At 66.6% G+C, this 25,324-nt stretch overlaps 2 protein-coding genes across 8 annotated transcripts; both read right to left on the bottom strand.

Moving 5' to 3' along the window:
- Window positions 1-1,021: 1,021 nt before the first annotated feature.
- Window positions 1,022-3,159, bottom strand: APOF (apolipoprotein F). 4 transcript variants are annotated; one of them, XM_065576041.1, is made up of 2 exons: window positions 2,699-3,159; window positions 1,022-2,223 (listed from the first exon to the last, which is right to left on the bottom strand). In XM_065576041.1, the coding sequence occupies exon 2, from the start codon at window positions 2,187-2,189 to the stop codon at window positions 1,050-1,052; it is 1,140 nt and encodes a 379-aa protein (XP_065432113.1). In that variant the 5' UTR covers window positions 2,190-2,223; window positions 2,699-3,159; the 3' UTR covers window positions 1,022-1,049. The 4 variants fall into 4 exon arrangements, with proteins under 4 accessions (XP_065432113.1, XP_065432114.1, XP_042700078.2 ...); XM_065576042.1 differs by having other exon boundaries at window positions 1,022-2,226; XM_042844144.2 differs by having other exon boundaries at window positions 2,796-3,153.
- A 364-nt stretch (window positions 3,160-3,523) lies between these two features.
- TIMELESS (timeless circadian regulator) lies at window positions 3,524-25,324 on the bottom strand. Of its 4 annotated transcripts, none has more exons than XM_065575542.1 (30): window positions 24,956-25,324; window positions 18,579-18,719; window positions 17,961-18,114; window positions 17,323-17,437; window positions 16,747-16,809; window positions 16,462-16,563; window positions 15,906-16,061; window positions 15,389-15,522; window positions 14,744-14,831; window positions 14,264-14,440; window positions 13,789-14,006; window positions 13,272-13,375; window positions 12,593-12,762; window positions 12,079-12,207; window positions 11,420-11,571; window positions 11,142-11,239; window positions 10,741-10,867; window positions 10,109-10,310; window positions 9,702-9,853; window positions 9,223-9,308; window positions 8,967-9,090; window positions 8,525-8,607; window positions 8,207-8,349; window positions 7,436-7,637; window positions 7,000-7,068; window positions 6,476-6,594; window positions 5,403-5,565; window positions 5,154-5,211; window positions 4,753-4,835; window positions 3,524-4,448 (listed from the first exon to the last, which is right to left on the bottom strand). In XM_065575542.1, exons 2-30 carry the CDS (start codon window positions 18,673-18,675, stop codon window positions 4,348-4,350), a joined length of 3,669 nt encoding a protein of 1,222 aa, XP_065431614.1. In that variant the 5' UTR covers window positions 18,676-18,719; window positions 24,956-25,324; the 3' UTR covers window positions 3,524-4,347. The 4 variants fall into 4 exon arrangements, with proteins under 4 accessions (XP_065431614.1, XP_065431615.1, XP_065431613.1 ...); XM_065575543.1 differs by lacking the exon at window positions 24,956-25,324 and adding an exon at window positions 23,628-23,768; XM_065575541.1 differs by lacking the exon at window positions 24,956-25,324 and adding an exon at window positions 23,181-23,546.

The raw sequence follows: 25,324 nt of genomic DNA on the forward strand, positions 1-25,324 counted from the left end.
CGCTCACTCCCAGCCCGGAGCCGGGCACAGAACCCAGGAGTCCTGGCTCCCAAAGCCCCTGCTTTCCTGCTGCGCTCACTCCCAGCCCGGAGCCGGGCACAGAACCCAGGAGTCCTGGCTCCCACAGCCCCTGCTTTCCTGCTGCGCTCACTCCCAGCCCGGAGCCGGGCACAGAACCCAGGAGTCCTGGCTCCCAAAGCCCCTGTTTTCCTGCTGCGCTCACTCCCAGCCCGGAGCCGGGCACAGAACCCAGGAGTCCTGGCTCCGACTGCCCCGCAGTAATGACTAGCCTGCACTTTCCTGGCTGGTAACAAAACCCTGCGAATGCCGAGCTCCATTAGCCAGGACAAGGCCGGGCTGGGCAGGCCGCAGGAAGCGATTTGACCCAGGGTTGTCCACGACTCAAGTTGCAGTGCGGGAGGTTTAGGTTGGATATTAGGAAAAACTTTTTCCCTAGGAGGGTGGTGAAGCACTGGAGTGGGTTCCCTAGGGAGGTGGGGGAATCTCCTTCCTTAGAGGTGTTTAAGGCCCGGCTTGACAAAGCCCTGGCTGGGATGGTTTAGTTGGTCCTGGTCCTGCTTTGAGCAGAGGGTTGGACTAGATACCTCCTGAGTCTATGATTCTGGGAGAAATTTGGCCGGCCGGCCGGCCCCTTTGAGACCTGCTGATCTTTAGACTCGACTCGTGGCAGCTGGCTGCCCTGGGTCAGGCTAACCCTGGCGGGAGATCAGATGTCCATTATCGATTTCAAGCCCAGGTACTCATGCTGAGTTGGCAAGTGGCGGGCAGGGTCCTTCCCTCCTCCCCAGAGCACCCCGCAGGGGGCTGGAAATTGGACAGAGCGACTCCAGCCCCTGTGCCCACTGTGGCTGAGAGAGCCGGCCACTGGGGCCTGGGCTGAGACCCACCAAACTCGTTGCACGTGCAGGCCCCGGCTGGGCGTGCAGCTGGGTTGGCTGTGAGCCAGCTCCCCTCCTCGGCGCCCCCCCAGCCGCTCCCATCATGGACACCAGCACTGGGCTTAAAGAATGGGCAGCGCCCTGCTTTATTCACACCCAGACCGATGGCGGCACGAAGGAGCCGGCTGTGGTGACGGGGCTGGAGGAGCTCGTGGGCAGGGGGTCGGACGGCTCCACCTGCCGGAAGTAGCTAATCAACGACCGCACCCCCACTTTGACGGCCGGCTTCAGCCCCACGGCTATGCCAACGCCCAAGTTGCCCCCTGCCGTGCCCAAGAGCCCCAGGAGGGCGTCGTAGCTCAGGTCCAGGGCCGCCTCGATTCCCCGCTCCTTGGCCAGCTCCGTGCAGTTCTGGAAGGCGTAGTAGATGCTGGTGCCCACGTTGTAGTAAGTGCTGACCACGGGCACCCACTCCAGTATGCCATGCACCTTCCGCTCCCGCGTGCTGCTGCAGGCCTCCGGGCTCCCGCGCCGCTTCCTCCCTGCTCCGCGGCACCGGTGGAGCCAGGCCGGGACCCCGCGGCCTGGCAGGGCGTAGGCGCCGGGCTGTCCGATCACCGAGAAGGAGGTGGTCCCGTTGGAGGTCACACCGGCACAGGCAGAGCCCAGCCTGTGGCAGGCCTCGGCGGCGGCTGGGAAGGTGGTGTGGGTGCTGGCCACCGGGCCCAGCAGCAGGGAGCTGTCGATCTGGGCCAGGCCCGAGCAACGCCGGGGGCCCACCCCTGCCAGCTGATCCACATTGAAGAGCAGGGCGGTCCTGCCTCTCTTGCCCTGGCTGGGGCTTCCTGGGCGTCCTGCTATCCCCAGCAGCAACGCGTTGGCATCATCCATCCCCACCGCCCCGTAGAGCCGCAGCACCAGCCCCTCGGCCTGGCGGGGGCAGCCAGCCCCTTGGAGGGAGAGGGCTAAGGCCGCGCTGGCGAGGGTCTGGGGCAGCGGCGGGAGCTGGGAGAAACCCTCCAGGGCCTCGGGCAGCAAGTCCTGGCAGGAGACCCCCACCCCTGGGAGCCCCGGCTGGGGAAGCCGCCCCAGGAGGGAGTCGAGGAACACCCTGGCAGCGGCCTGATGGGAGCTGGGCAGGTCGGGAGAAGTGGGGAGGGGGGCGACTTCCATCCTTGGGGGCTTGACGGTCCCAGCGGCGCCTCCCGGTGGGACTGGGGGGGGCAGCCGGTGCCCATGTAGCTCATAGCACAGCAGGAGGAGGCAGAAGTGGAGAAGTGGGTGGTGCATGGTGGGCCGGTCCTTCGGGGGCGCAGCACAGACCCTGCTGAAGAGGACACGTCACCGACAAGAATCCGGAGCCCCTCCCCGCAGCAGGGGACCCTCCGGCAGGGGACGCCGGCTACTGGCACAACCAGGCTCGAGGGACCAGCCTTTGGCCTCTGGAGTCCGGGGTTCAAATGCACGGTGCCTGGCTGGGAGAGGAGACTGGGGGTCGGGGTGACTGCAGAGCTGTGGGGCGCAGCGTAGCCTAGTGCACACAGCACTGGCCTGGAACTTGGGCCCCCGGGAGCCGAGCATGGGGGGGGGGGCAGGTTCCCCAGCCACATGGGTCCACACCGCTCAGTGTGTCTGATTGACACAGGCAACTTCCACTTCTACCCCACCATGGGCAAATGGGGCATTCCCCCCCCCCCCCCGCCCAGTGGCACCGATTTGCACGCCCATAGCAGTTCCCCCCGCCCCCCCCAATGACAGAGCTGCCCCCCGCCGGTCCCTGCTGGGGTTCGGAGACCAACCCTGGTGCGAAGGCCTCGTGTAAACGTGCAGCACCCCCGGGCAGCGAGAGCAGTGGGGACAAACCCCCGAGGCAGGGGGGTTACGGCCTCCGCTCACCTGGCCACAGACGAGATCAGGAGCTCCTGGGCACGAGGGATGGCAGGATGCCTGGCCCAGAGCCTGCCTGGTCCCTTTTATAGCCCCAGGCCAGGTGATCCCTTATCAGGCAGCTGATTGCAACAGCCTCAGGTCCCTGCTCCCCGCTCCCAGGGGCCGGCGCGAGAGCCTTCCCCTCTGCAGCAGGGCCTCAGCGGGGGCTGGCCCCTGGAGATCCCTGGTAGGGCGTCCGCTGGGCAGGCAGACACAGGGTAAAGCGGGCACCACAGGCACCAGGGAGCCAAGGCAGCGGCCCTGGGAGGGAGGAGAGGAGGGGCCAAGGGATCTGGGTGAGGCCGGCACGGGCATCGCCCCTGCCCTGGCTGGATTCAGGCCAGGGTCTCTGTTCATCGTGTTTGTGCAGCTGTTGATAAAAAAACTCAACCCCCACCCCCCCGCACTGTCACCAGTCTGGGCCAGGGCCCCTCCCAGCTGCGGGGGGAGAAACCAATCTAGGGCCCGGGGACACGCTAGGAAGGGGAGATCTGAGATGGGGTGAGAACAACAGGCCTCCACTCCCCTCCCGCACGTGGAACCAGGAATCCTGGCACGCGCACACGCGCACACACACACACACACACACACTCTCTCTCTCTCTCTCTCCCTCTCCCTCTCCCCCCCCCCCCCCCCCCGTCCCGGCCCCAGCAGCCCTGGCCTGCCCCACACCACTGCAGCAGGGAGACAAGAGGGAAGGTTGAACCCGTTTTATTTTGGCCTTTGCCCATTTGTAATGACACAGCAAACAAACCGGGGGGGGGGGGGGGATGTTAACTCCTGCTGGAAGTCAAACCACAAAGGGGGCTGGGGATGAGGAATGGGAATGGGGAGCGAGGAGTTAATGCCCCTCCCTGGCTGGCTCGCCCCGGCTCTCCTGGGACAGAAGGACCCAGTGCCCACCCAGCAGGGCAAGGCCTATCCGGGGCCCAGCCGGGCCCTGGCACGGAGGAGCTGGGCCCTGGCGGGGGTAGGGCAGCTCTAGCCCAGGGCCGGGGGTGGGACAGCCTAGGCCCCCTTTTGGCTCAGCCGCCCCAGGGGAAGGGCCAAGGACGTCCCCTCCACACATGGGGGCGCAGCCCCCAGCCCGCCAGGGAGCACACGGCCCTTTGCTTCCTTTGGGGACCACAACCTTTAACCCTGATGACACCAGCAGCTTGGGGGGTGGAGGGGGGAACCATATTGTGGGCAACAAACAAACCTTGGAACCCAGAACCCAATTCAAACCACGTCACCCCCCTGGGGTGGGGGGGGGGAGTGACCCCTCTGTGGGGGAATTACAAGCAAAAGGAACCAGGAAGGGGCAGGGGCTGGCTCCTCAGTGCCCCCCCCCACATCTGTGCCCCCGACGGCCTGGCCCCAGCACTGCCCCCCTCCCCCCCGGCTGTGCGTGGCCGACAGGCAGCGGGTGGAGGGGAGGGTTTGAAGCGGCCGGTCACACCGAGAGCAGTCTGGAGGAGCCTTGGGGGGGGGGGGGGTCAGGCCAAGGCGACGTGCGGGGGGGTCTGGCCAGGCCCCTTTAATCCTCCTCCTCCTCCTCGATCCGCAGGCGCTTCCTCTGGCGGGGGGGCCGTGTCCCCTCCCCGTCTGAGCTGGGGTCCGGCTGGGCTGGCGCCTCAGCTGAAAGGGAGAACAGACGAGGGACCTCAGGGCTGAGTCCCCCACCCCCCTCCACCCCACATTCCCCTCAGGCCGCCCCCCCTCCAGCTGAGCCCCACACTCAGCCTGTCAGCACTCCAGAGGCTACTCCCACCCCCCAGAGCAGGGGGCACCTGGGGCCCCACTTGGCTCTGCCCCAGGGATGGCCCCGGACAGCAGCTGCCACCAGTGCCCATCCCCTGTGTGTGTGTGTGGGGGGGGGGGCGGCTCTTGCACCCAGGGCCAGGCAGGCTGCAGGGAGGGGCAGAGGGAAGCGCTCGGAGACCTCGGCTTTTGGGGTCCTCGTCGTCGTCACTGTGGATCACACGGCTCCGCTTGGGGCCCAGCTGCGACTGGACAGGAGGGTCCCTGCAATGATGGGGGAAGGGATTAGGGGCAAACCCGGCACCCCCAACCCCCAGCTGCCCGCCCCAGCCCAGCCCCTTATGAACACTAGACCTCAATCCCCTGGATGGGACATCATTACCTGTTAGAGATGGGGAAACTGAGGCACGGAGGGGCAGGGACTTCCCAAGGCAGAAGGGAGTCAAAGGCAGGAGTCCTGGCTCCCAGTCCCACCACGCTCCAACCCATCAGGCCCCAGTCCCCCTCTCAGAGCCAGGGACAGAACCCAGGAGTCCTGTGTGGGCACAGAGCCTGGGTGGGGTTACTATTCCTGACTCTCACCTCTCCAGATCAGACCCTGGGGACGCTGGTGGCTGCTCCAGGCCAGGTGTTTCCTCCTCTGAAATGGAACAAGAAAGTGAGAGCAGAGAGAGAGAGAGAGAGAGAGAGAGATGAGAGAGAGAGAGAGAGAGAGAGAGACTGTGTGTGTGTGCGCGCGCAACACAACAGTCCCCCCACCCCATCCCACTGCTCAGCCTGTCCCCTGCCTCCTGGGGCAGCCTCCCAGGCCAACACCCACCCGTCACTCACCTGGCACGGCTGGGACCCCTCTCTTCCTCCGGGCCAGCCGCAAGGTCTGGGGCGGCCCCCCCGGGGAGCCTTCCTCTCCCTCAGGCTCCTCCTGGGCGACGGAGGCAGCCGCGCGCCGGAGCTGTTCGGGGCTCAGCTTGGCCGGGATGCGCCAGAAGGATTCCTGCGGGGGGGTGGGGAGGGGCAGTGTTAGTGCCAGGCACAGCCTGACAGGGGCACTCACGCGGGGGGGGGGGGGGTGTCCCAGTGGAGCCCCCCCTGAAAACATCCTTTCCCCTCCGCCCCTGGGCACATACCAGCCACGCTCACAATGCAGAGAGAGAGAGAGAGAGAGAGAGAGAGAGAGAGTGTGTGTGTGTGTGAGACGAAGTGGGAATGTTCTCAATGTTTTCTCTGAATACTGTGTGGGTGCCTCAGTTTCCCCTATGCATTTCTTAAGTATCTTGGTGGTGGGATAAGGGTGTGTGATTGTTGCAGAGCCTTAGAGGGCCAGTGTGATGCTGTCTGCATAGAGAATGGCCAACACCCTGTCTCCTGGCAACTGATGGCCTGGGCCCCTCCCCTGCAAGGGGCCAACTGAAGGTGTTGGAGAACAAAGGGATCAGGGGGGCTCCTGGCCCGGGAAAGAGACAAAGGCAGAGGAGGGGCTGGAGAGTTTCAGTTTGGAGCTGGCTGGGGAAATGAAGGGGGCCCAGACGGTGCTCTGGCCTCCCAAGATGGACCTGTCTGAGGGTCCTGGTTTCTGTACCTACAAGCTTTGTTTGGACCGTGTTCCTGTCGTCTAATAACCCTTCTGTGTTACCGTCTGGCTGAGAGTTGCGTCTGGCTGCGGAGTTGGGGGGCAGGGCCCTCTGGCTGCCCCAGGACCCCGCTGGTGCAGACTCGCTGCGGGAAGCGCACGGGGGGACGGGGATGCTGAATGCTCCAAGGTCAGACCCAGGAAGTCAAAGCTGTGGAAGCGTCTTGCCCTGGAGCCAGTCTGCTCCAGGAGAGGAGGCTCCCCAGAGTCCTGACTGGCTTCGTAGGGAGCAGTTCCCGAGCGTCCCCCGGGGACTCTGACGGGGGGTAATTACCTGCTCGTTAGCTGGGGCCCGAACCCCGACCTTCCGCAGCAGCTTCTGGAACCCCTGGTTCTCCATGGCGTCCTCATTCTCCTCCAAGAGCGGCACCAAGGGCACGGGCTGGGCGGTGCCTGGGGACAGGGGGCACCGTGAGGATGAACCTGCCCCGCGCATGGGGGAGAGAGGGGGGTCGGGGCTACAGCCGGGGGATCCTTCGAAACTGGGAAATGCCAGGTGGGGGTGCTAGTGCCGGGGGACTCATGTGGGCGCCGCGTAGGGGAGAGATGCACATGGATCCCCTCCCGATGCCCCGGGCTGACCCCAAGGAGCATCTCACCCCAGCCGGTATTGGGGTGCCCCCATTTGCCCCAGGAGGGAACAGATCCCATTCACGAGCCGTCTCCCCGGGACCTTCCCTGCGGCACTGCCGATGTCGGGAGCCCGGGGAGAAGCCGCCAGCATCTCCTGAGCGCGGCAGGGCCATGCCCGGCGCCAGCCAACCTCCCAGCACCGATCCTGCCCCCCCGGGTACTAACCATCTTCCTCCCGGTCCTCGGCCGCTCGGTTCAGGCAGTTCTGAAGCCACAGCAAGGAGCCAGCCAGGCCTGCGGGCACAAGGGAGGGCAGAGGTGAGAGATGGCCCCAGGAACACTCCGAGCTGGAGACTCACAAGCCAGGGATCCCAGCGGGCAGCGGGGCCAGGTCGGCCTTGGCCCAGAGCTCACGGGGCAGATGCAGCTGGGCTGAACGCGGATGGGGCCCCTTTAAGGAGCCGTGGGGCTGGGGGGGGGCAGTGCGGGCACAGGCCTTAACCTGTGTGTGTCTGGGCCAAGGAGCAGAGGCAGCCGGCATTCGCTGCCCCTCATCTCACCCCCAACAGAGGCCCGCGTGCCCCACCCAACCGCTCCCCAGGCCAGTAGGAGGCGCTCACGGGTGCGCCGCCGCCACTGGGGGAGCCAGCGTGCTCCTCACCTCCCTGCCTCAGGTGGCGCGCCAGGCCCTGCACGTCCTGCTCCGGCGCCAGCTGGTTCTTGCTGCCCTGCTCCTGGCGCTCCTCTGCGCCCCCTTCCTCCCAGGCCTCCTCCTCCTCCTCCTCCTCGCTGTCGCTCTCCTCCTCTTCCCCCTCTGCAGAGTCCTCCCGGCCAGCCGCACCCCACGGGGATCTGTCCTCGCTCTGGAAGGGATGGGAGCGACAGTAAAGTCATAGGCCAAGGGCGGGGGGGTCCTGCCCAGGCTCCATTGGGGGGAAAAGGGGGGAGCTGGGTAAGAGAGGGTGCCCAGCCCAGACTCATAACTGCATCTGATCATAAAGGAGTAGGGTCCAGTGGGTTCGAGCCGGGGGAGGGGGGCCGCACTGGGAGCTAGGACTCCTGGGTTCTATCCCCAGCTCTGCCACGGACTCAACATGTGAGTCATGCCCCCCCCCCCATGCCTCGGTTTCCCCATGCGTACAATTCGGGACAGGGCATGGCTGGGGGTGGATCAGGGTCTATAAAGTGCTTGGGGACCCTCCAGAGAAGCCGGCGAAGGCAACCGCACCCATTTGGGAAGGGATCCCCAGGGCGGGGGGGGCACTTTCAGAGCCCCCCCCCCATGGGCCTCAGCCCCACGGAAACACATCCCACACAAACGGGAGGGGGGGAATTACCCTCTGACCACCCCTCCCAGCAGGGGCAATGGGGGTGTGCCCCCGACAGCAGGGGAGACACCCCCCCCCCCACACACACACACACAGTGCCATACCATGCCAGGCAGGCCGGGCTTCCTCTTGCGTTTCTTGTACAGCTCCTTGCGCTCTGCCACCAGCCCCAGGCTCAGCAGCTTCTCCACGACGCGGGCTTTGGAGCGCTTGGCCGTGAGGTGCTTCATGATGTTACCCAGGATATCTGCCGGGGGGGGGGGCGGAGAGATTCTGCATCAGGCTGGAGAGCCCCTTTATTACACTGGGCGCAGGGATACGAGGGGGTGAGGAGGTTAATGAGTCCCAGCTGATCAGACCCCCCCCGCCCCCGATCAATCTGCTCCCGCCCCCTGTTCTGCCCCCCGGGGTCCCCCGCTTACCGTCTGCGCCCTGGAACTCCTCGAAGAGCCGCTGCAGCTCCCGCTCCTGCTCCTCCGTCCACAGCACGAGGCGCGTCCCCTTCCTGGGCCAGAACACGGGCACTCAGGGGCAGGAGGGATACCCAGCCCCCACGCCCCCCAACCATGGATCGCACCGCGCTGGGATGGGAGGGACTCCCCCATGGTCACAGCGCATCAGTGACACGGCCGAGAATAGAACCCAGGAGTCCTGGCTCCTAGTCCCCTCACCCCAGTGCCCACCTCCCCCTGGAGACCCCCCGCCCCCCATGCAGAGAGAGGGGATTTACTGTCCCTGCCACGCTGAGTCCCCAGTGCACGGACGCTGGGTTCTTTTCACTTTGTGGCCGGCTCGGGGCTCCCCCTTGGCCCCCCCCCCCCAGCCCCTGCCGTTCAGCTCCCGAGAGGCTCGGGGGGCACCCACCTCTCCCGCGGGAAATCCCTCGCGCTCTCGGCCAGCCCCAGCCGCACCAGCTGCTTGACGACCTGCTTCCGGGTCCGGCCGGGAGCCCGCAGGCGTGCGAGGATGCTGCCAACGACGTCCGCACCTGGGGAGAGGCCAGGGCGCGGTTACAAAAAACGCCTCCACTCCCCTCTCAGAGCTGGGACAGAACCCAGGAGTCCTGGGCAGCTCCCCCGGCCCAGACGCCCCGGCGGGTCATTAACAAGACGGCTGGTACCTTCCACTCCCTTGTATTTCAGGTACAGCTCCCGCAACTCCTCCTCCTCCTGCAGTGTCCACTTGGGGGCCCTCCGGGCACCAGAGCTGGGGGAAGCAGAGACCTGGTGAGGTGCTGCTGGAGTCGGAGACCCTCCCCTCCCCGGCTGGGACCCTGGGACTCTAGCCGCCTGCGGCACGTGGGGTGGGGAGGAGGGACGCCCTGCCCTAGGGTCACCGTCCTGCAAACTGGCCTTAAATGGGGTGCCGATGTCCCTCCCCTGAGAGCCACCCCCGTGCGCAGGGCCTCCTGGGGATTGCGTGCAGCTGGTGTCAGGGCGCTGCCCCTGCCCTAGCAAAGCAGAAGCTAGAGCCTTGGGGCTGCTCTACGTAGTAGCAAGCAGGGCCAAGAATATGGGGAACACAGAGAGGACTGAGACGCTTCATCCCCACCCCATCCCAGGGCCTCCTTCAAGCTGGCAGCCTTCAGCCCAGACTCACCCCTCTCCCTCCTGCAGTGAGCTGTAGCCCTCCGTCATCTCTCGCACGGTGGCCGTGCTCTTCCAGAACAGCAACTCCACATAGACCTTCTTGTTGGTGGCTGCCAGGGCAAAGAACTTGCCCAGGACGTACTTGGCAAAGGTCACCAGCTCCTGGGAAGGCAGGGGGTGGGGTGGGGCGGTTAGAGGCCCATAGGTTAGAGGGTATTCGCTGCTTCCCTGGGCCTGCAGGGAGCGGGGCTTAGCTTAGTTAGAGCAGCCTTAGGGCTGCTCTAACTGACAGGCGAGCATGGAGGTTCGAGGCCCCTCTCCCCGGCATTGGCCGTTCCCTGCTGGCGGGTTGGTGACGCAGGCGTAGCCTGGTGAAGGGCGGGCCCTGCCTGGGGCGGTTCCCCGGGGGCCCCTCACCTTGTAGGCGGAGGCCGAGGGGTCGCTGAGCAGGCGGTTGAAGATGCAGAAGACGGAGAGCTGGAAGAGCAGCGCCTCCATCTTGAGGTCGTAGGCGATGCGATGCAGCATCTTGGCCACGCAGTGGTTGGTGTGGGTGCTGTTCTGCCGGTAGCCCCGGAGCAGCAGGACGTAGGCCTTGACCACGCTGGCGCTGGCAAACCTGGCCCCCACCAGCCCCCAATACACAGGTGAGTGAGCAAAGGATCATGGGACAGCTCAGCCAAGGGACGGGGCCCCTTCCCCAGCCCCCTCCCCCGCAGCTTAGCTTCCAAGAGGCAAGGATCAGCCTCCCTGTACCCAATGGGGAAACCGAGGCACAGAGCAGGCAAACAACTTGCTCAAAGCCACACAGAGCCAGGAATAGAACCCAGGAGTCCTGCCTGCCCCCAAGTCCCTCCACATGCCCAAGAGTCACCCCACAGGGTGACAGCGCCTGCCAGCCGGAGACATTCTGCCCAGCCCAGGGGCTCAGTGCACCCAGCGTTAGGATCCAGGGCACCTCGACCTACATGGCCCAGCTGGCCTCCTGGAGAGAGCGTGGCCCAGCCCTGCTGCCCTGACCCGACCTCCCACCGGCGCGTCCCACTCACCGTTTCAGATAATCCAGGAAGTTGAACTCTTTTTCCGACACCTGGACAGACGCCAGTTCTTCCTCTACCTCCTCTTCCTCCTCCTCCTCCTCCTCCCCCGGCTCCTCGACCTCGGGTGCCGCTTGCCCTGCGATGTCCAGACACCCCGGGATGACGGGGACGCGGCACCACCAGGGAGTCGACGGCGGCAGCACACACAGCCGGCTCCTTACCCCGGGGCTGCCCGCCCAGCACCACCCCGCGGCGGGCACTCGGGGGTTAAGGGGGCTCCCAGCTGTACAGGGGTGGTGGTGAATGGCTGGACTGAGCCAGGCTGGAGCCATCAGGCTGTGTGTGTGGGAGGGTGGCACTGGGGTGATGGGAGAGGACCCCGCCCCCCATCCCCTGGCAAGGATACTCACGAGGAAGAGGAGCAAAGAGAATCTGTCTCAGCAGCTCGATCTCCTCGTCCAGCGCCGCCTGCGGGGAGCCGAACACGTCCTGTTCGGGCCACACCTCCCTGGGAAGGGGAGGCAGACAGGTCGGGCCGGGGCGCTGGGGAAGTGAGAGGCCCCCGCGCGCCCCGTCGGCCGGGGCTCCCCCAGGCCAGGGCAAGGGGTCCCCGCCGCCCCCCCCCCCCAGCACTGACGGCAGGTGGGCGCATCGCCCTGGTGACCCCCAGCGGGGCCGGCGGCGGTACCTGGCGGAGCGGAGCAGGGTCAGGGCGGCCGGCGCCCGGCGGCCCAATAAGCTGTCCTGGATGCGCACCATGGCCTCCGCTCGCTGCTCCTCCACCGGGGTCTCCGAGGCAGCGTCGAAGGGGACCACGTCTTCCGGGAGGGGCTCAGTCCCCTGGCAGGGAAGTGGGGGGCGGGGGGAGAGGCTGGGGTGACTCAGTGCCTGGCAGGGAGGGGCCAGATCCAGCCCTGCCCACGGAGGTACCACAGAACAGCACCATGTCCCATTGGGGGGCTGGCCCCAGGCAGGGGGGCACCAGCCCACTGAGCCCAGCCCCCCCAGAATGCCACCTGCCTCCACTGAACCAGACCCCCCACCTCCGGTGGGCTCAGCCCCCCAGAGCAGCACTCCCCACCCCCTATGGATTCAACCCACCTTGGCCCCTGGGGACGGGCGCCTGTCCTGCCCCCCCAACAGTATGGGGATACAGCTGCCCTTCCACGGTTGCCCCAGATGCCCACACCGGGGGGGCCCCATAGACTCCCCTGCCACCTAGCGTGGCCCACAAGGGGCGTGGCCTGTGCATGCGACAAGGCCACGCCCCCGGTGATGCCCAAGCCACGCTGGGCCGGATCCCCCAGGGCAGCCCCCGCAGGGACCCCAGGTGCTGCCCCCTCCTACCTGGGCGCAGACGCCGAGCTGCTCCGCCAGGCTGGGCCACAGCTCCTCCAGCTCCTGGGGGGTGCGGGGCTGTGCGGGGGGGGCCGCCCGGCCGGCCCGGGGTTGCTTCTTCCTTCTCACCCTTTTGCTCTGCAGGGAGGAGACGGCGCGGTGAGAGGCCCCCGCAATGCTCCCCCTGTCCGGTTGGCAGACCCCAGGACCGAACCCCCTGCCCTGAGGCACACAGGAAGCCGAGCTTCTGGCGCCCCCTGCTGGCCACTAGGAGTGACTGTCAGGTAAGGGAGAGTCGGCCACAGCTGGGGGGGGAAATGTGGGGGCCGTGGGCCAAACCAGGGGCCAGCCCCGCTCCCCCTGTACCCACCCGGGGAGGAGGGGGGTTAGCATGGCTCTGGGTCAGATCAGGGGCACCTCCCCCTGTCCAAGGGGGGGAAATAAGCAGGTGCCCCACCCCAGACACAACCCCCCTCCGCCCGAAGCACCTCTCCCCATCCCAGCCCGCCCCCGCGCCAAGTACCTGCACCACCAGGTTGTTCCTGCCTCGGCAGAAGGCCTCCAGCATCTTGAGGAAGAGGTGGGTGGTCTCCACCAGGTCTCGCAGGAAGCAGCGGGGCTGGTGGGTCTCCTGGAACTTGCGGAAGAGAGCGAGGAAGAGCTCCCGGTACTCCATCAGGTAGAAGATGTTATCTGGGGGGGAGCGTGTCACAGCAAGGGAGAGTGAGCGAGCGCCCTGGCCTGGCCGGGGGTCAGCGCCCGCCAGGCAAAGCGCTGACACAGGACTGGTGGGGCTGGGCAGCCTAGGGGAATGAGGTGTGGGGGGGGCTTTTCCCTCTAGAGGGCGCTGGCCCCGATCTGGCTGCAGGGCAGGGGACTGGCTGGTTTGGGGGAAGGGGGTAGGAGATGGGGCACCAGGCCTTTCTCCTCTAGGGGGTGCCAGCTCCCATCCGGCCCCAGGGTGGGGACTGGCTGGCTCAGGGTGGTGGGGAATGGGACCTCCCCCTTCAAGGGGGAGCTGGCCCCGATCCAGCCCCAGGGCAGCCATGACCATGTCACCCCATGTCATAGCTGGGAGGCCCAGTACCAAGGGGCTGGGAGCCCCAGTTAAGAGCAACCCCTCCCCCCAGCTGGCTCCAAGGGGTGGGGGTGGGGGCTGAGTGCCTGGGGGGGGGGGGGGACTGGCCCGGGGGTGCACTCACTCTTAATGATCTTGCTGCATTCCCGCACGGCCTCGTCCGGGGAGCGATCCATCTCCTGCACCGTGGTCAGCAGCTCCCGGTAGGCCTTCAGGGCCAGGTGCATTCTGGGCACGGAGCAGAGGCTGGTCAGGAGAGTACCCCCCCTTGGGCAGCCGCTCTTGGCACCTAGCTCAGGTGTGTGCATGGGGGGGGGGGCGGGACATGGCTCCCCTGGCCCCCCAGGGGAGGGTAAGGTGGCAGGTGACAGGCAGAGGGTGAAGGGAGTCAACCAAGGACTCCTGGAGTTGAGAACTGGGGAAAGAACCCAGCCATCCTGGCTTCTAGCCCCACCCCCTTCTCTAAGCCACTAGACACCCCCCTCCCCTCCCCGAACAAGGGATAGAACCCAGGAGTCCTGGCTCCCAGCCCCCCCAGCTCTAACCACTAAACCGCACTCCCTCCCTGCACTGGGCCGTTCCGGTCCCATTCAGTGCCCCCCCAGACCCGGTGGAGAGGGGCGGTCGGGCGCCCTGCTCACCGCCTGGCCCACGACGTAGCCTCCTTCTTGTCCAGGAGCATGGCCTCGTAGTAGGCGGTGAGGTTCTGCTCGATGAAGTGGAAGGCGCGGACGCTGACCGTCTCGGACACCAGCTCGGGCCGGAAGCGCCGGCCGCGGTTGAAGGCCATGAAGAAGGCCATGGCCCACAGGTAGTAGGTCTCGTCATGCTGCTGGCTTTTCTCCCGGAGCAGCTGGTCCTGGGGAGCGCATACAGGTTGGGGGGGCAGCGGGGACCCTCCTGCCCAGCCCCCACCCCCGAGACCCTCCCATGCTGCTCCGGGGCGCTGACGGGATTGGAGCTAGTGATGCTGAATAACGAACCCCTGCATCACTGCCCCCCAGAGGGCAGGGGAAGCTGCCCAGCCTGGGGTCAGAGGCTCCCAGCCGTGCACTGCAGCGCCCGCCTGGCAGGCGGGGCCGGGAGAGGGGGGGGCCCGGTGCTGCCCGCGCTCACCTTGACCAGGCGCATGAGGGGGTTGTAGCAGCTCTCCAGGAAGTCTCCGCAGAACTCCCGCAGGAAGAGGCGGACGTTGAGGGCCGAGCGCCGGCGCGGCTCTGCCTCCCGGGCCGGCTGCCGGCGCTTGGGGACCCGCCGCGGCTCCTTGCCCAGGTCGTGGCTGTGCTCTTTCAGCTGCAGGGGGGGGGGGGGGAAGAGAGTGAGGAGAGGAACATCCCCCCCACATCCCCCCCGCCCCTCCCGATCGCTCTGTCCCAGATCCACAGGGTCCGCTCTATGTCCCAGCCCCCAGCCACATGGGATCCAAATGGCCTCGGGCCACCACGGAGCTGTCGGATCAGTCTCTGCTGCCTTCCTCCAGCCCTGCTCCTTCCTCAGCTCCCAAGGGAGAGCCCCCCATCCGTCACCCCCCCCCAAACATACACAGAGCTCCCCTCCCCCGGTAAGGCCGGCCAGGCGTGGGCAGAAGGCACCTACGTTGTGCAGCCCCTTGTGGAACACGAGGTCCCTGTCGCCGATGGATTTCAGCCCCTGGACCACGTAGGAGCCGCCGAACCGGGAGTGCCTGTGGGCACAGAGGTTGGGGTGAGCCAGGCGAGGGGGCGGGGAAAAGAAGATGAGCTGCAGCGCCCCCCCCCAGAAGGCAGCAGCCTCTGGCACACAGGAACGCGGTGCCCTCTGAACTGAGGGACAGGAGAAGGGTGGGCCAGAGCAGTTCCTGCACAGCTCGGTGCCCCTCAACCCCAACCCGCAGCCCCCTGCTAGCCCCACCCTGGGCTTCCCCCTCCCCATAGCTCTGCCCGTGCCCCTCACTCCCGACCCGCAGTCCCCTGCTAGCCCCACCCTGGGCTTCCCCCTCTCCTCAGCTCTGCCCGTGCCCCTCAACCCCAACCCGCAGCCCCCTCCTACCTCAGCCCTGTGCTCCCCCCTAAACCCGACCCGCAGCCCCCTGCTAGCGGCTGCCCACTGCACAAACAGCACGCCATGGAGATCTAGATGGTGTATGGAGCCCCAAACTCGTGTCGCCAGGCCGGTGTCGAGCCCACTTCTCTGAGGGGAGGCACCTGATCCCCCAGCCTCCCTCCCCCTGCCTCAGGGAGCCAGCCGCAGCCCCCAGTTCACCTGCTCCCTCGCTGGAACGCCCGGCTCTTCCTCTCCGCCAGCTCCCTCTGCCGCAGCACCTCCAGGTCCCTCACGTCTGCCACCTGCTCCTTGGCCGGGCGGGCCTGCCCCGTGGCCGCCAGCTGCTCCGGATCCTGCTGGGACAGCAGGCTGGTGACCTGCCCATCCTACAATACGGCACCCCTGGGGGACTACATATCCCAGTTGGCACTGCTCCTCCGGGCTGGGGGGCAGGGTGAAGGCCCCGCTGAGACTCCTTGCAGGTGGGGTGGTGAGGCCAGCTGCCAGGGGCTCCGTGCTGGGCCCTTTGGAGAGATGCCAACACCCCCGTGCACAAAGGTGTGGTCCCCCAGCCCCTTGGCACAACTGGCTGCCGTATGTTCTGCCCCCCAAAAACATGCATCGCTTCCCCCTCTGCCCCCCAGAAATGGATGAATCCAGCCAGCTTCCAACCCAGGAGTGCAGCTCAGGGGGGTGCCCTCCTGTCTCAGGCCCCCCGCTCCCCACCCGGGCTCACCTGGTCCCTGAACATCAGCGAGATGATCTCCAGCACGTGCAGGCCCCACTGCTGCTCGGCCGAGGAGCTGGCCAGGAACTTCAGCAGGTCGTCCATGCCGCTGACGTGTATGGCCCAGAGCACCCGGTCGTGGGTACTGGCGTCGTCGTCCACGCTCTGGCACACGGGAAGGGGTGTGGGGCTGAGCGTGGGGCAGGGGCCCAGCCTCCCCTGGCTACCGCCCCGCCACCGGGGGGAGCTCACGCCACACAAGAGCAGAGCCTGGCTTCTCCCTGGGTCTCCCACCCTTCCCCAGGGCACGGTGTCCCAGCAGGGAGATCCCGGAACTCGCTACCTGCCCCCCATGCGGGGAGTGAGAACCGGCTGCAAGAGATGACAACCCCCCCCCCCCCCACACACACACATACTCCACCCCTCCCAGATTGCCTCCAGTAGTGGCAGCTCCCCCCAGCCCTCCTCCTCACATCAGGGCTGCTGGCCATTCGCCAGCCACACGTGGCAAGGAGATGGAGACCCCTCCCCTGCCCACCAGGGGGATCAGCCCCCCCCCCATTACCTTCTCCTCCTCGGGGTCGGCGGGGATATGAAGCACGTTCCGCACCAGCAGCAGAATTCTCTCGACCAGCAGGTTGTCCTCTTCCTGCCTCTGCTCCCAGTCCTGGGGGGACCAATGAGAAAGTGACTGACGGAAACCCGTTGCCTCCCAGCCCATCCCAGCCCCCCGGGAGCAGGTTTGGGGCCCATCCTACGTGGCCTATGGGAATTAGGCACTTGACTCAGTGCCAAACTCCCCTTGCCGTCCCCTCCCACCCCCCTCCCCGCAGGCCGGGGCCACACTCACCAGCTGCAGCAGGTCGTAGAGTTTCTCGCTCAGCACCCCGAACACCTTCTCACTGGCGAACGCCTGGCGGGGAGAACCTAGCATGAGGGCCGGGGCCGGGAGGAGAGCGCCCCCTGTGGCATGGGGCGGGAGGGGTATGGCCCAGGGATGCCGGGGGGACGCTGGCTGATGCGGAGCCAGCAGGGAGAGCTTAAGGGCAGACAGGCCTTGTACCCACCCCTCCAGCTCCAGGACGCAGGCAGCCCTGGTAAAAGGCGGCCAGCTCTGGGGGGGAGCAGCCAGCCAGGGGACGGAGAAGGGTAATTTTAGCTCCGGGCACCTGGACACGGATTTCCCAGTCACCCAGAGGCCCCCCGCTCCTCCCGGTGGCACAAAGGGGGCATCCAGGGCTGGAAAGACCCATGGATCTCTGTGACCACCCCCCTCCCGCCATTCAGCCCCGTGTCAGACTGGGACAGGTGGCTACTTTTACCTAACAGGGCCACCTTGGCTCACCCCCCGCTGGGATGGGGGCAGCTGCCCCCCTTCCCCACAGCCCTGTTATCCCGGAGGGGGGAAGAGGGCAGGCAGCCTCACCTCTTTGTAGGCCTGCAGGTAGGACACAACCTGCAGGAAGCAGTGCCGGGAGCCAGGGTCGTGCGGGACTTTGCCGAAGCAGAGCAGGGCCGGCTGGGTCAGGTTCACCATCAGCCTGTGGGAGGAGACCGGGGGGGACACACAGACATGGCAGGAGCCTCCGGCACCGTGCAGACCCTTCCCCCGGGGCGCAGCCACCCAGCTCTCGGGCGACTTCTCGCCAGGTGCAGGACCCGGCAGAGCGCCTGCTGGAGGCCAACAAGCTTGCTGCAGCCTTGGGATTTAGATCCAGAGGTCCCAGGTTCAATCCCGGCTCACCCACCCAGGGCTGTGGGTTCCTCTCCCAGCCCAGCCCAGCCCTCCCCGGAGCTCCAGAACAGGGACTGGGGCCGACAGTTCTGCTCCTCAGGACCCAGGCAACGCTCCCGCCTGGGGGAGACGGATCGTCCCAGACTGCGGAACTACCCGCCACAGGATCCTACCACTTCCTGCGTCTGCCTCTTCCGATATGAGCCCAGAGCAGCACGGACACTGTAGCTATAAGACACCCACCCCCGGGAGGGACGCTAGCCACGTGGCTTGGCGCCAGGCTGGGCGGAGAAGCCCACAGGCCGGGAGTGGACGCCGTGGGGCCGTACCTGACGACCGCGTCGAAGAGCAGCTTGTCCTGTGGGTACTGGGCGATGAGGGGCAGCAGGTCGTTCTGCAGGATCTGGGCCGCGCCCAGCTGCTGGCGGACGTCCCGCGTCTCATCCTCATAACGCAGGTAACGGATCAAATCCTTCACGCTCTCTGGGGGGGGGAGCAGAGGGTGTGACCCCCACAAGCGCCCAGCCTGGCTTCTCTGCCCCATCCACGCAGAGTCCTGGCCCTGCCCACACAAGCAGCCGGTCTCCTCCCCCCCAGAGCTGGGCGCTTCCAAAGGGACCACGGAAGCCGCTTTGAAACACCCTTCAGGCGGGGCACTTCTTCCTTTGGGGCAGGGGAAGGGCAGAGCTGAGGGTCACTACCCTTTTGAGAAAGATCTCAAGCACCCAGTGAGGGGGAAAGGGTCAGTCAGCACCCCCCTACTGGGGAAAGGAAGGCACGGAGAGGAGAAGGGACTGGAACCCAGGAGTCCAGCTCCAAACCAGGAACCCAGCCATCCCCTCCCGGGTCAGCCTGGTGAGCCAAGGATCTTCCCACCCAGGGACTGGCCCCCCACAGTCTCAGCGACAGTCAGCCCCCCATTCTGGGCTGGACCTTCGCCGGCGTACCCAGGCAGTCGGGCTCCTTGTGGTACACGTCCCCCTCCAAGTAGCCCAGGGCGCTGCACGTTGCCAGGAGCTCGCAGTTCATCATGTACAAGTCCATAAATCCCAGCCCGGCCAGAAGAGGGAGCGGCCAGAGAGCCAAACCTGCAAGGACAGAGCCAGTGAGGCCTCCCAGCACAGCCCAGGACGGGACCCGCCAGCCCCACCCCTCACTCCAGCCCTTCGCACATCTACAGGGTCTCCGAGCCCTTCGGCAGCAGTCATGAGGGGTTGGAAATCACTCTCCCTCCATGACCAAGTGGGGAAACTGAGGCAAAGCAAGATTAAGTGACATATCAAGGGTCATACAGTGATCCAGGAACACAGCTAGAGGGTAGAACTCAAGAATCCCAACTCCCAACCTCCTCCCTGGCACCACCAACCACTAGACCCCACTCCCCTCCCAAAGCCGGGGACGGAACCCAGGAGTTCTGGCTGCCCGCCCCCCTGGTCTAACCACTAGACCCCACTCCCCTCCCAAAGCCAGGGACGGAACCCAGGAGTCCTGGCTGCCCGCCCCCCTGGTCTAATCACTAGACCCCACTCCCCTCCCAGAGCCAGGGACGGAACCCAGGAGTCCTGGCTGCCAGCCCCCCTGGTCTAACCACTAGTCCCCACTCCCCGTGAACCCAGCAGCGAGCAAAGACCCAGCGGAGGACGGGACGCGGACGCACAGGCAGGCACTGGGGAGCTGCCGAGCGCTGGAATGAGCGGCGAGCCTGGGGGACCAGCCCACGACACCCGTCTCTGGGGAGGAGCCCTCCCCCCACGGCCCGGCTGCCGGCGGGGGAGTTGCTATGGAAGCAGCGCCCGGTGCCCTGGAGACCGGGACGAAGGCAGCAGGCTCAGGTGGCCTGCTAAGCAACGCGGAGCCGACTCCCTGGCAGCTGGAGACACGTGGCAGCTGGCGGGGGGGGGGGGGGAGGGAGACCAGGATGCGGCCCCCCCCAAAAAACATCAAGGTTCCTTCAGTTTCCCACTCAGAAAGGTGCAGCCTGGGGAGCCCAAGGCACCTGCAGCTCGTGCCACGCCACGCCCAGCCTCTCACCTGCCCCATCGGCACCTCCAGCTTCCCCCATCCCCCCCCACGCTGGGGCCCAGCCGCAGAACAACCCCCCACCCCAGTCACAGGGACATTCACTCCCTGGCCTGGAGCACAGCCCCTGACAGTTCCCACAGCCCCGTGGTTCGGGGGCAGGACGCTGCCCGCTCCCGAGCCGGGTGCTACCGGGACACAGTGCCCCGGGAGAGGAAGCGACCCACCTGGGATCACACAAGGAGTCAAGGGAAGAACCCAGGAGTCCTGGCTCCCAGTCCCCTGCTCTGCCCACTCAACCCCTCACTCCCTGCCCAGAGCCGGGGGCCTGGCCGTTAGCTACGTGTTTCACAACCAGGCTGTCCTTCCAACAGGCCAATTCACACCCGCGAACAGGAAAGGCTGTTCCCCACCCCATCCCCACAGCACCGTGAGCCTGTGGAACTCACAGCCACAGGAGATCACCGAGGTCAAGCACGGAGCAGGACTGGGCATTAAAAAACAGCCGAGAGTTTTGGCCAGGCTGGAAACGGTCCTGCTCCAGGCCACAATCCACCCACTAACTACCACGGCCAGAAGGAAACGGCCCTTTGCACCTGCCCTCAACGGAGACGGGATCCCGGCCGGATGGTCCCCTGGGTGACGCAGCCTGGCCAAGATTCAGGAGTGACACCCAAACAGCAGCAACGCCCCCCCAGGGGAACAGCCCCCCCTTCCCTCCAGTACAGATGTGAATCTAAGGGCCCAGGAGGGAGGCAACCGGAGCCCTTGACCACCAGAGCCAGGCTGGGCCGAGGGTCCAGCAGAGAAACTGCACAGTCCGGAGCAGCGTTTGCTCCAGGATTCCCCCCCCCCGCCCCCCCCGCCCATGCCTCCTTTCCCTGCGCCCCCCTTTCTGCTTCCAGCCCAGCCGGTTCCCCTGCCCCGGCGCGCACTCACAGAGCCGGTCGTCCCAGGCGCTCCGCCAGTCCGCCCCCACCTGCCCTACAGATCCCGGCAGATGAACTCTCTGCTGCCGGCGTCCGCCCTAAAAAAGGCCTTTGCTTCCCCTCCCTCCCCCCCTGCCCCCCGCAGCGCACCGGCACCACCCCCGGGAGCTGGCACATCACATAACTCCCTTATGCAACTGCTCCACTTCCCCCGAGCACTGCCCGAGTTAACCCATTGCCCTGCCGCTGTCCGAGGGGGGCCAGGCCGGCCCGGGAGGGGCTGGCCGTGCTAAAGCGGGTCACTGTGTCGGGGAGCAGAGACGCCCCCTCCCCACGGCCAGACGGTTTATATTTCACCCACTGACTGCGCGCACCTCAGCCTGACGCCCCATGCCGGGCCGGCCCGCGGCACCCAGCGCCTGCCCGCGGCACCCAGCGCCCGAGGAGTCAGGCAAAAGGCACCCATGCCAGCACGAAGAGCGTTGGGAAGGGGACAACCCGGCCGACCCCCCAGCGAGGGATTTACACCCGCTTTAGGGGGCTGAAGTGATTCACGGAAGGTTCAGCGGAACACAGGTGGGAAGAGAACCCAGGAGTCCTGACTCTCCTCCCCCCACCCCGTTCTAGCCACTAGACTGGCCCCCCTTCCCCAATTAAATCACCCCGCGGGGCAGCCAGACAGACAATTGGGTGATGGTCACCCGCCTCCTACTTCAGTCTGAGCCCCAGAGGGCGGCTGAGACACCAGCCTGCCCCGGGCGCTCCCCTGGCCTGGGGCCTCCCCAGCCTGCCCCAGCTCAAGGCTGGGGGTTTCAGAGGTGCCCCCAGACAGCCATGGCATCCTGCTCCCCCCATCCAGGGCCTCCAGCTCTTCCGACCCCATGTGGAAGGGTTGGGCTGGTGCCAGGGCCCCACCCCTTTCCCAGGGAGCCTCACCAATCCCCCTGTTGGGAAAGCCAGACTCAGTTTCCCCTAGTGGGCTGCTCCAAGGCCAGTGCTCCAGCTGGGGTGAGGGCAGTTCCTAGGGACCTGACCCGACATTTCTAGTGGGGAAAAGCAAAGTCGGATGAGGGGGTGGGGACTCTAACATCTAGCTGGCCTCAGTTTCCACCTCCCTGCTTTGTCGATTACCCCTCAGCCCCCCACAAGCAGCCCTCCGCTGCCTCGGGGCAGCAGGAAGGGGGGGGATGATCGTGACAGACGGCACCTCTCAGCGATGCAGTGCTGTGTAAGGGACCTGGCGTCTCCTCTCCCGCCCCCAGCCCCAGCCCGGCTCCGTTAACAAAGGCCGAGCGAGGAGGCTGAAATAAATGGGTCACGAGGCGCAGCGTGAGGCCTGCCGAGCGCACGAGGCACCGGCGACGTCACCGCCGCACGTGGGCCCAGCTCCACGGCTCCTGGCCTGCTCAGCCACCCCCTCCCCGCCCCATGAAACTGCCTCTCCCGAGGCCACGTGAGACGGCGCCGAGGGGAGGGGGAACGGCAGCTCCGAGCCGGGCCCCATCTCCGCTGCCCCCCCCAGCTCCTTCCCCCACCAGTTCCCTTTGCCGCGAGAAAATGTTGCGCTGGTTTGAAGCAGGTTAGTTAGACGGGCGCCAGCCACTGGAAGGATGCTCTGGTTCCAGTCCAAACCCTCTGGGGACACGCTTCAGCCGAACCTAGATGGGAGTGCCCACCCGCCGGTCAAACTGAACCGGTTTTAAAAGACCAGTTTACACCGGTCCAGATTCCCCAGGCCGCCAGGACCCCATCCCACGGGGCAGCGGCTAGCCAGGGGGAGCCGTTCCTGAGGACAGGGAGAGGAGAAATTGCCGCTCTTGGAGGCCCGGCAACCTGGCAGCTCCAGGGCACGCAGCAAACCGGCGGTCAGGAAGAAACTGCCCCCAGCAGCCCCACAACTGTCCACTAGGGGCTCCCTTGCAGCGGTTCATGGCGCTGTCTCCTTGATCTCATGGGGGCCAGGCAGTTTATACCCCCCACCCCCGACTATCCGGAGGCCAGACCGGCCTTGCGGGGCTGACTTGAGGAGGCAGGTGTGTGGAAATTAGCTCCCGGTATTCACTCCCCTCCATCCCTCTCTGCAGGACAGAGCTGCTGCCAGCGAAGGGGGGGGCAGCGTCTGCAAACAGGCCTAGAGAGCGGGGAGCCAGCGCCCCAGACACCCAGGGGACCCACAGCTGGCCTGCTTCCAGCCCAGACAGAACCAGGCCCAACAACAGAACCAGCACTGCCAGGTTTATCCCCCCGCTTCCTCGCACGCTTCCCAGCCTCTGGAATTTGCTGCCCCGACTGGTCGAGGGGCCCAGGTTGGTTGGTCTCTGGGGCACGGTGAAGGGGGATCCTTTGCCTACGAGGGGGCGGGAGGGCACCGACTGGTTGTGGGAGCCCGGCCGAGCCGGATCGCACACCCGGAGCCGGGAGGAAAGACGCCTTTCGATAAAGCTCAAGTCAATTATGAAACAATAAAGGATGCAACCGACCCCCACTCGGGCTGGCGGGGACGTGTTTGGTTACATTGATTCCTTCTGCCGCGCAGGGCCACGGGCCGTGAAACCAATCGCCAACGCTCCGGCCTAGACGGACCCCCCGAAGGAGCCTCACCGCGATCCCCGCTGCTTCCGTGGTGAGCGTCAGCCGGGCAGCGCGGGGTGGGTTCCCCACACGCCAGCCGAGTGGGGACACGTGCTCTGTGCTCCCCATGCCCTCGGCCCCAGAGATCCCAGCGCCGCTCGAGGGCCCCGGGAGGCAGCTGGGAAACTCGTGCTCTCATCCAGCAGCCGGAGAACTCGGGGGTCAGGTTTTACAGGGAGGGTCTCCCCCCCATCACAGTGCTGGAAAATCAGGGACTGGCTGGAAATCGTTCCCTAGGTGTTCGCTATTGTTGGGGACCCTAAACCGTCCCCGTCTCCCCCCAGGCAAGCCCTCTGCAGCTGTAGGGTCTGGCTCCCAGGCTGACCCCCCCCATCCCCCATTGCTTGGGATTCACACCCCCTCCCCCCAACACTGTCCATTGCTAGGCGCCGACAGCCCCGCATGGCGCACACCTACACGCTCACAGGGGTGCCCACCAGAAGGCAGCCACCTCTGGGGGGGAGGAGAGAGCTGATGACCAGGCCGGGAAGGGGGGGCAGGAGGAAAAATACGTCCCAGTTCTTGCCACCAGCACCTCGTGATCCGAATGCACCAGTCCCTGATTCAACACCCCCAAAAGCTACCCCCCAAAAGCTCTAAACAGACACCCCCCCCTGTAGTAACCCCTATAAAAAACACAGCACAGCCTTTCCCCGGGAACCCCCCAAACCCCAGCTCAACTCCCCCATCTGGGGAATCCCCCAAACCCCAACACAGCCCCCCACTCCCACCCCAGGAACCCCCCAAACCCCAGCTCAGCCCCCCCCACCCCAGGAACCCCCCAAACTCCGGCTCAGCCCCCCCCACCCCAGGATCCTCCCAAACCCCAACACAGCCCCCCGCATCCGAGATCCCCCCAAACCCCAGCTCAGCCCCCCCCCCACCCAGGAACCCCCCAAACTCCAGCACAGCCTCCCCATCCGGGATCCCCCAAAGCCTGGCACAGCCCCCCCCACCCCGGGATCCCCCCAAACGCCAACACAGCCCCCCCAAACCCCAGCTCAGCCCCCCCCTCCGGGATCCACCCCAAGCCCCAGCTCAGCCCCCCCATCCGGGATCCCCCCCATCCGGGATCCCCCAAACCCCTGCTCCGCCCCCCTCCCACCCTGGGATCCCCCAAACTCCGGCTCAGCACCCCCCCACGAGCCCCCCAAGCCCAGCTCAGCCCCCCCATCCGGGATCCCCCCGAAGCCTGGCACAGCCCCCCCTCCCACCCTGGGATCTCCCAAACCCCAGCTCAGCCTCCCCATCCGGGAACAGCCCCAACCCCAGCTCAGTCCCCCTCCCACCCTGGGATCCCCCAAACTCCGGCTCAGCCCCCCCCATCCGGGATCCCCCCCAAACCCCAGCTCAGTCCCCCCATCCGGGATCCCCCAAAGCCCGGCACAGCCCCCCCCATCCGGGATCCCCCAAACCCCAGCTCAGCCCCCCCCATCCGGGATCCCCCCCAAACCCCAGCTCAGCCCCCCCATCCGGGATCCCCCCCAAACCCCAGCTCAGCCCCCCCCATCCGGGATCCCCCAAACCCCAGCTCAGCCCCCCCCCATCCGGGATCCCCCAAACCCCAGCTCAGCCCCCCCCATCCGGGATCCCCCCCAAACCCCTGCTCCTCCCCCCCTGGGATCCCCCAAACTCCGGCTCAGCCCCCCCCCACGAGCCCCCCAAGCCCAGCTCAGCCCCCCTCCCCTACGAGCCCCCCAACCCCGTCCCAGCCCCCGCAGCCCGGCGCCCCCCCGCGCCCCTACCCGGCCCGGGCTCCCGCGGCGGCAGCGAGCCTCGGATGGCGCCGAAATCCTGCCAGGCCTTAAAAGGGCAACAGCAGCCGCCCCCTGCATCCCCCCGCTCGGCCTGTGCCAAGCGGAGCTGCGAGTTCCCCCTTGCTGGGGAAAGCGGCGAGTCTCCCCCCCAGAGGGGAAACTGAGGCACGGACAAGGGGCGGGGCGGCTCAGCTGAGGCTGCATCTCAGAGCCGGGGATAGAAGAACCCAGGAGTCCTGGCACCCCCTCCCGCTCTAACCACTAGCTCCCACTCCCCTCGCAGAGCTGGGAACAGAACCCAGGAGTCCTGCCCTCCCCGCTGGGGGGGCCCTCTGGATGTCCCCATCAGGGTCTCCT

The sequence above is a fragment of the Chrysemys picta genome, chromosome 22 (genome assembly GCF_011386835.1).
Source record: "Chrysemys picta bellii isolate R12L10 chromosome 22, ASM1138683v2, whole genome shotgun sequence".
Classification (NCBI taxonomy): Eukaryota; Metazoa; Chordata; order Testudines; family Emydidae; genus Chrysemys; species Chrysemys picta.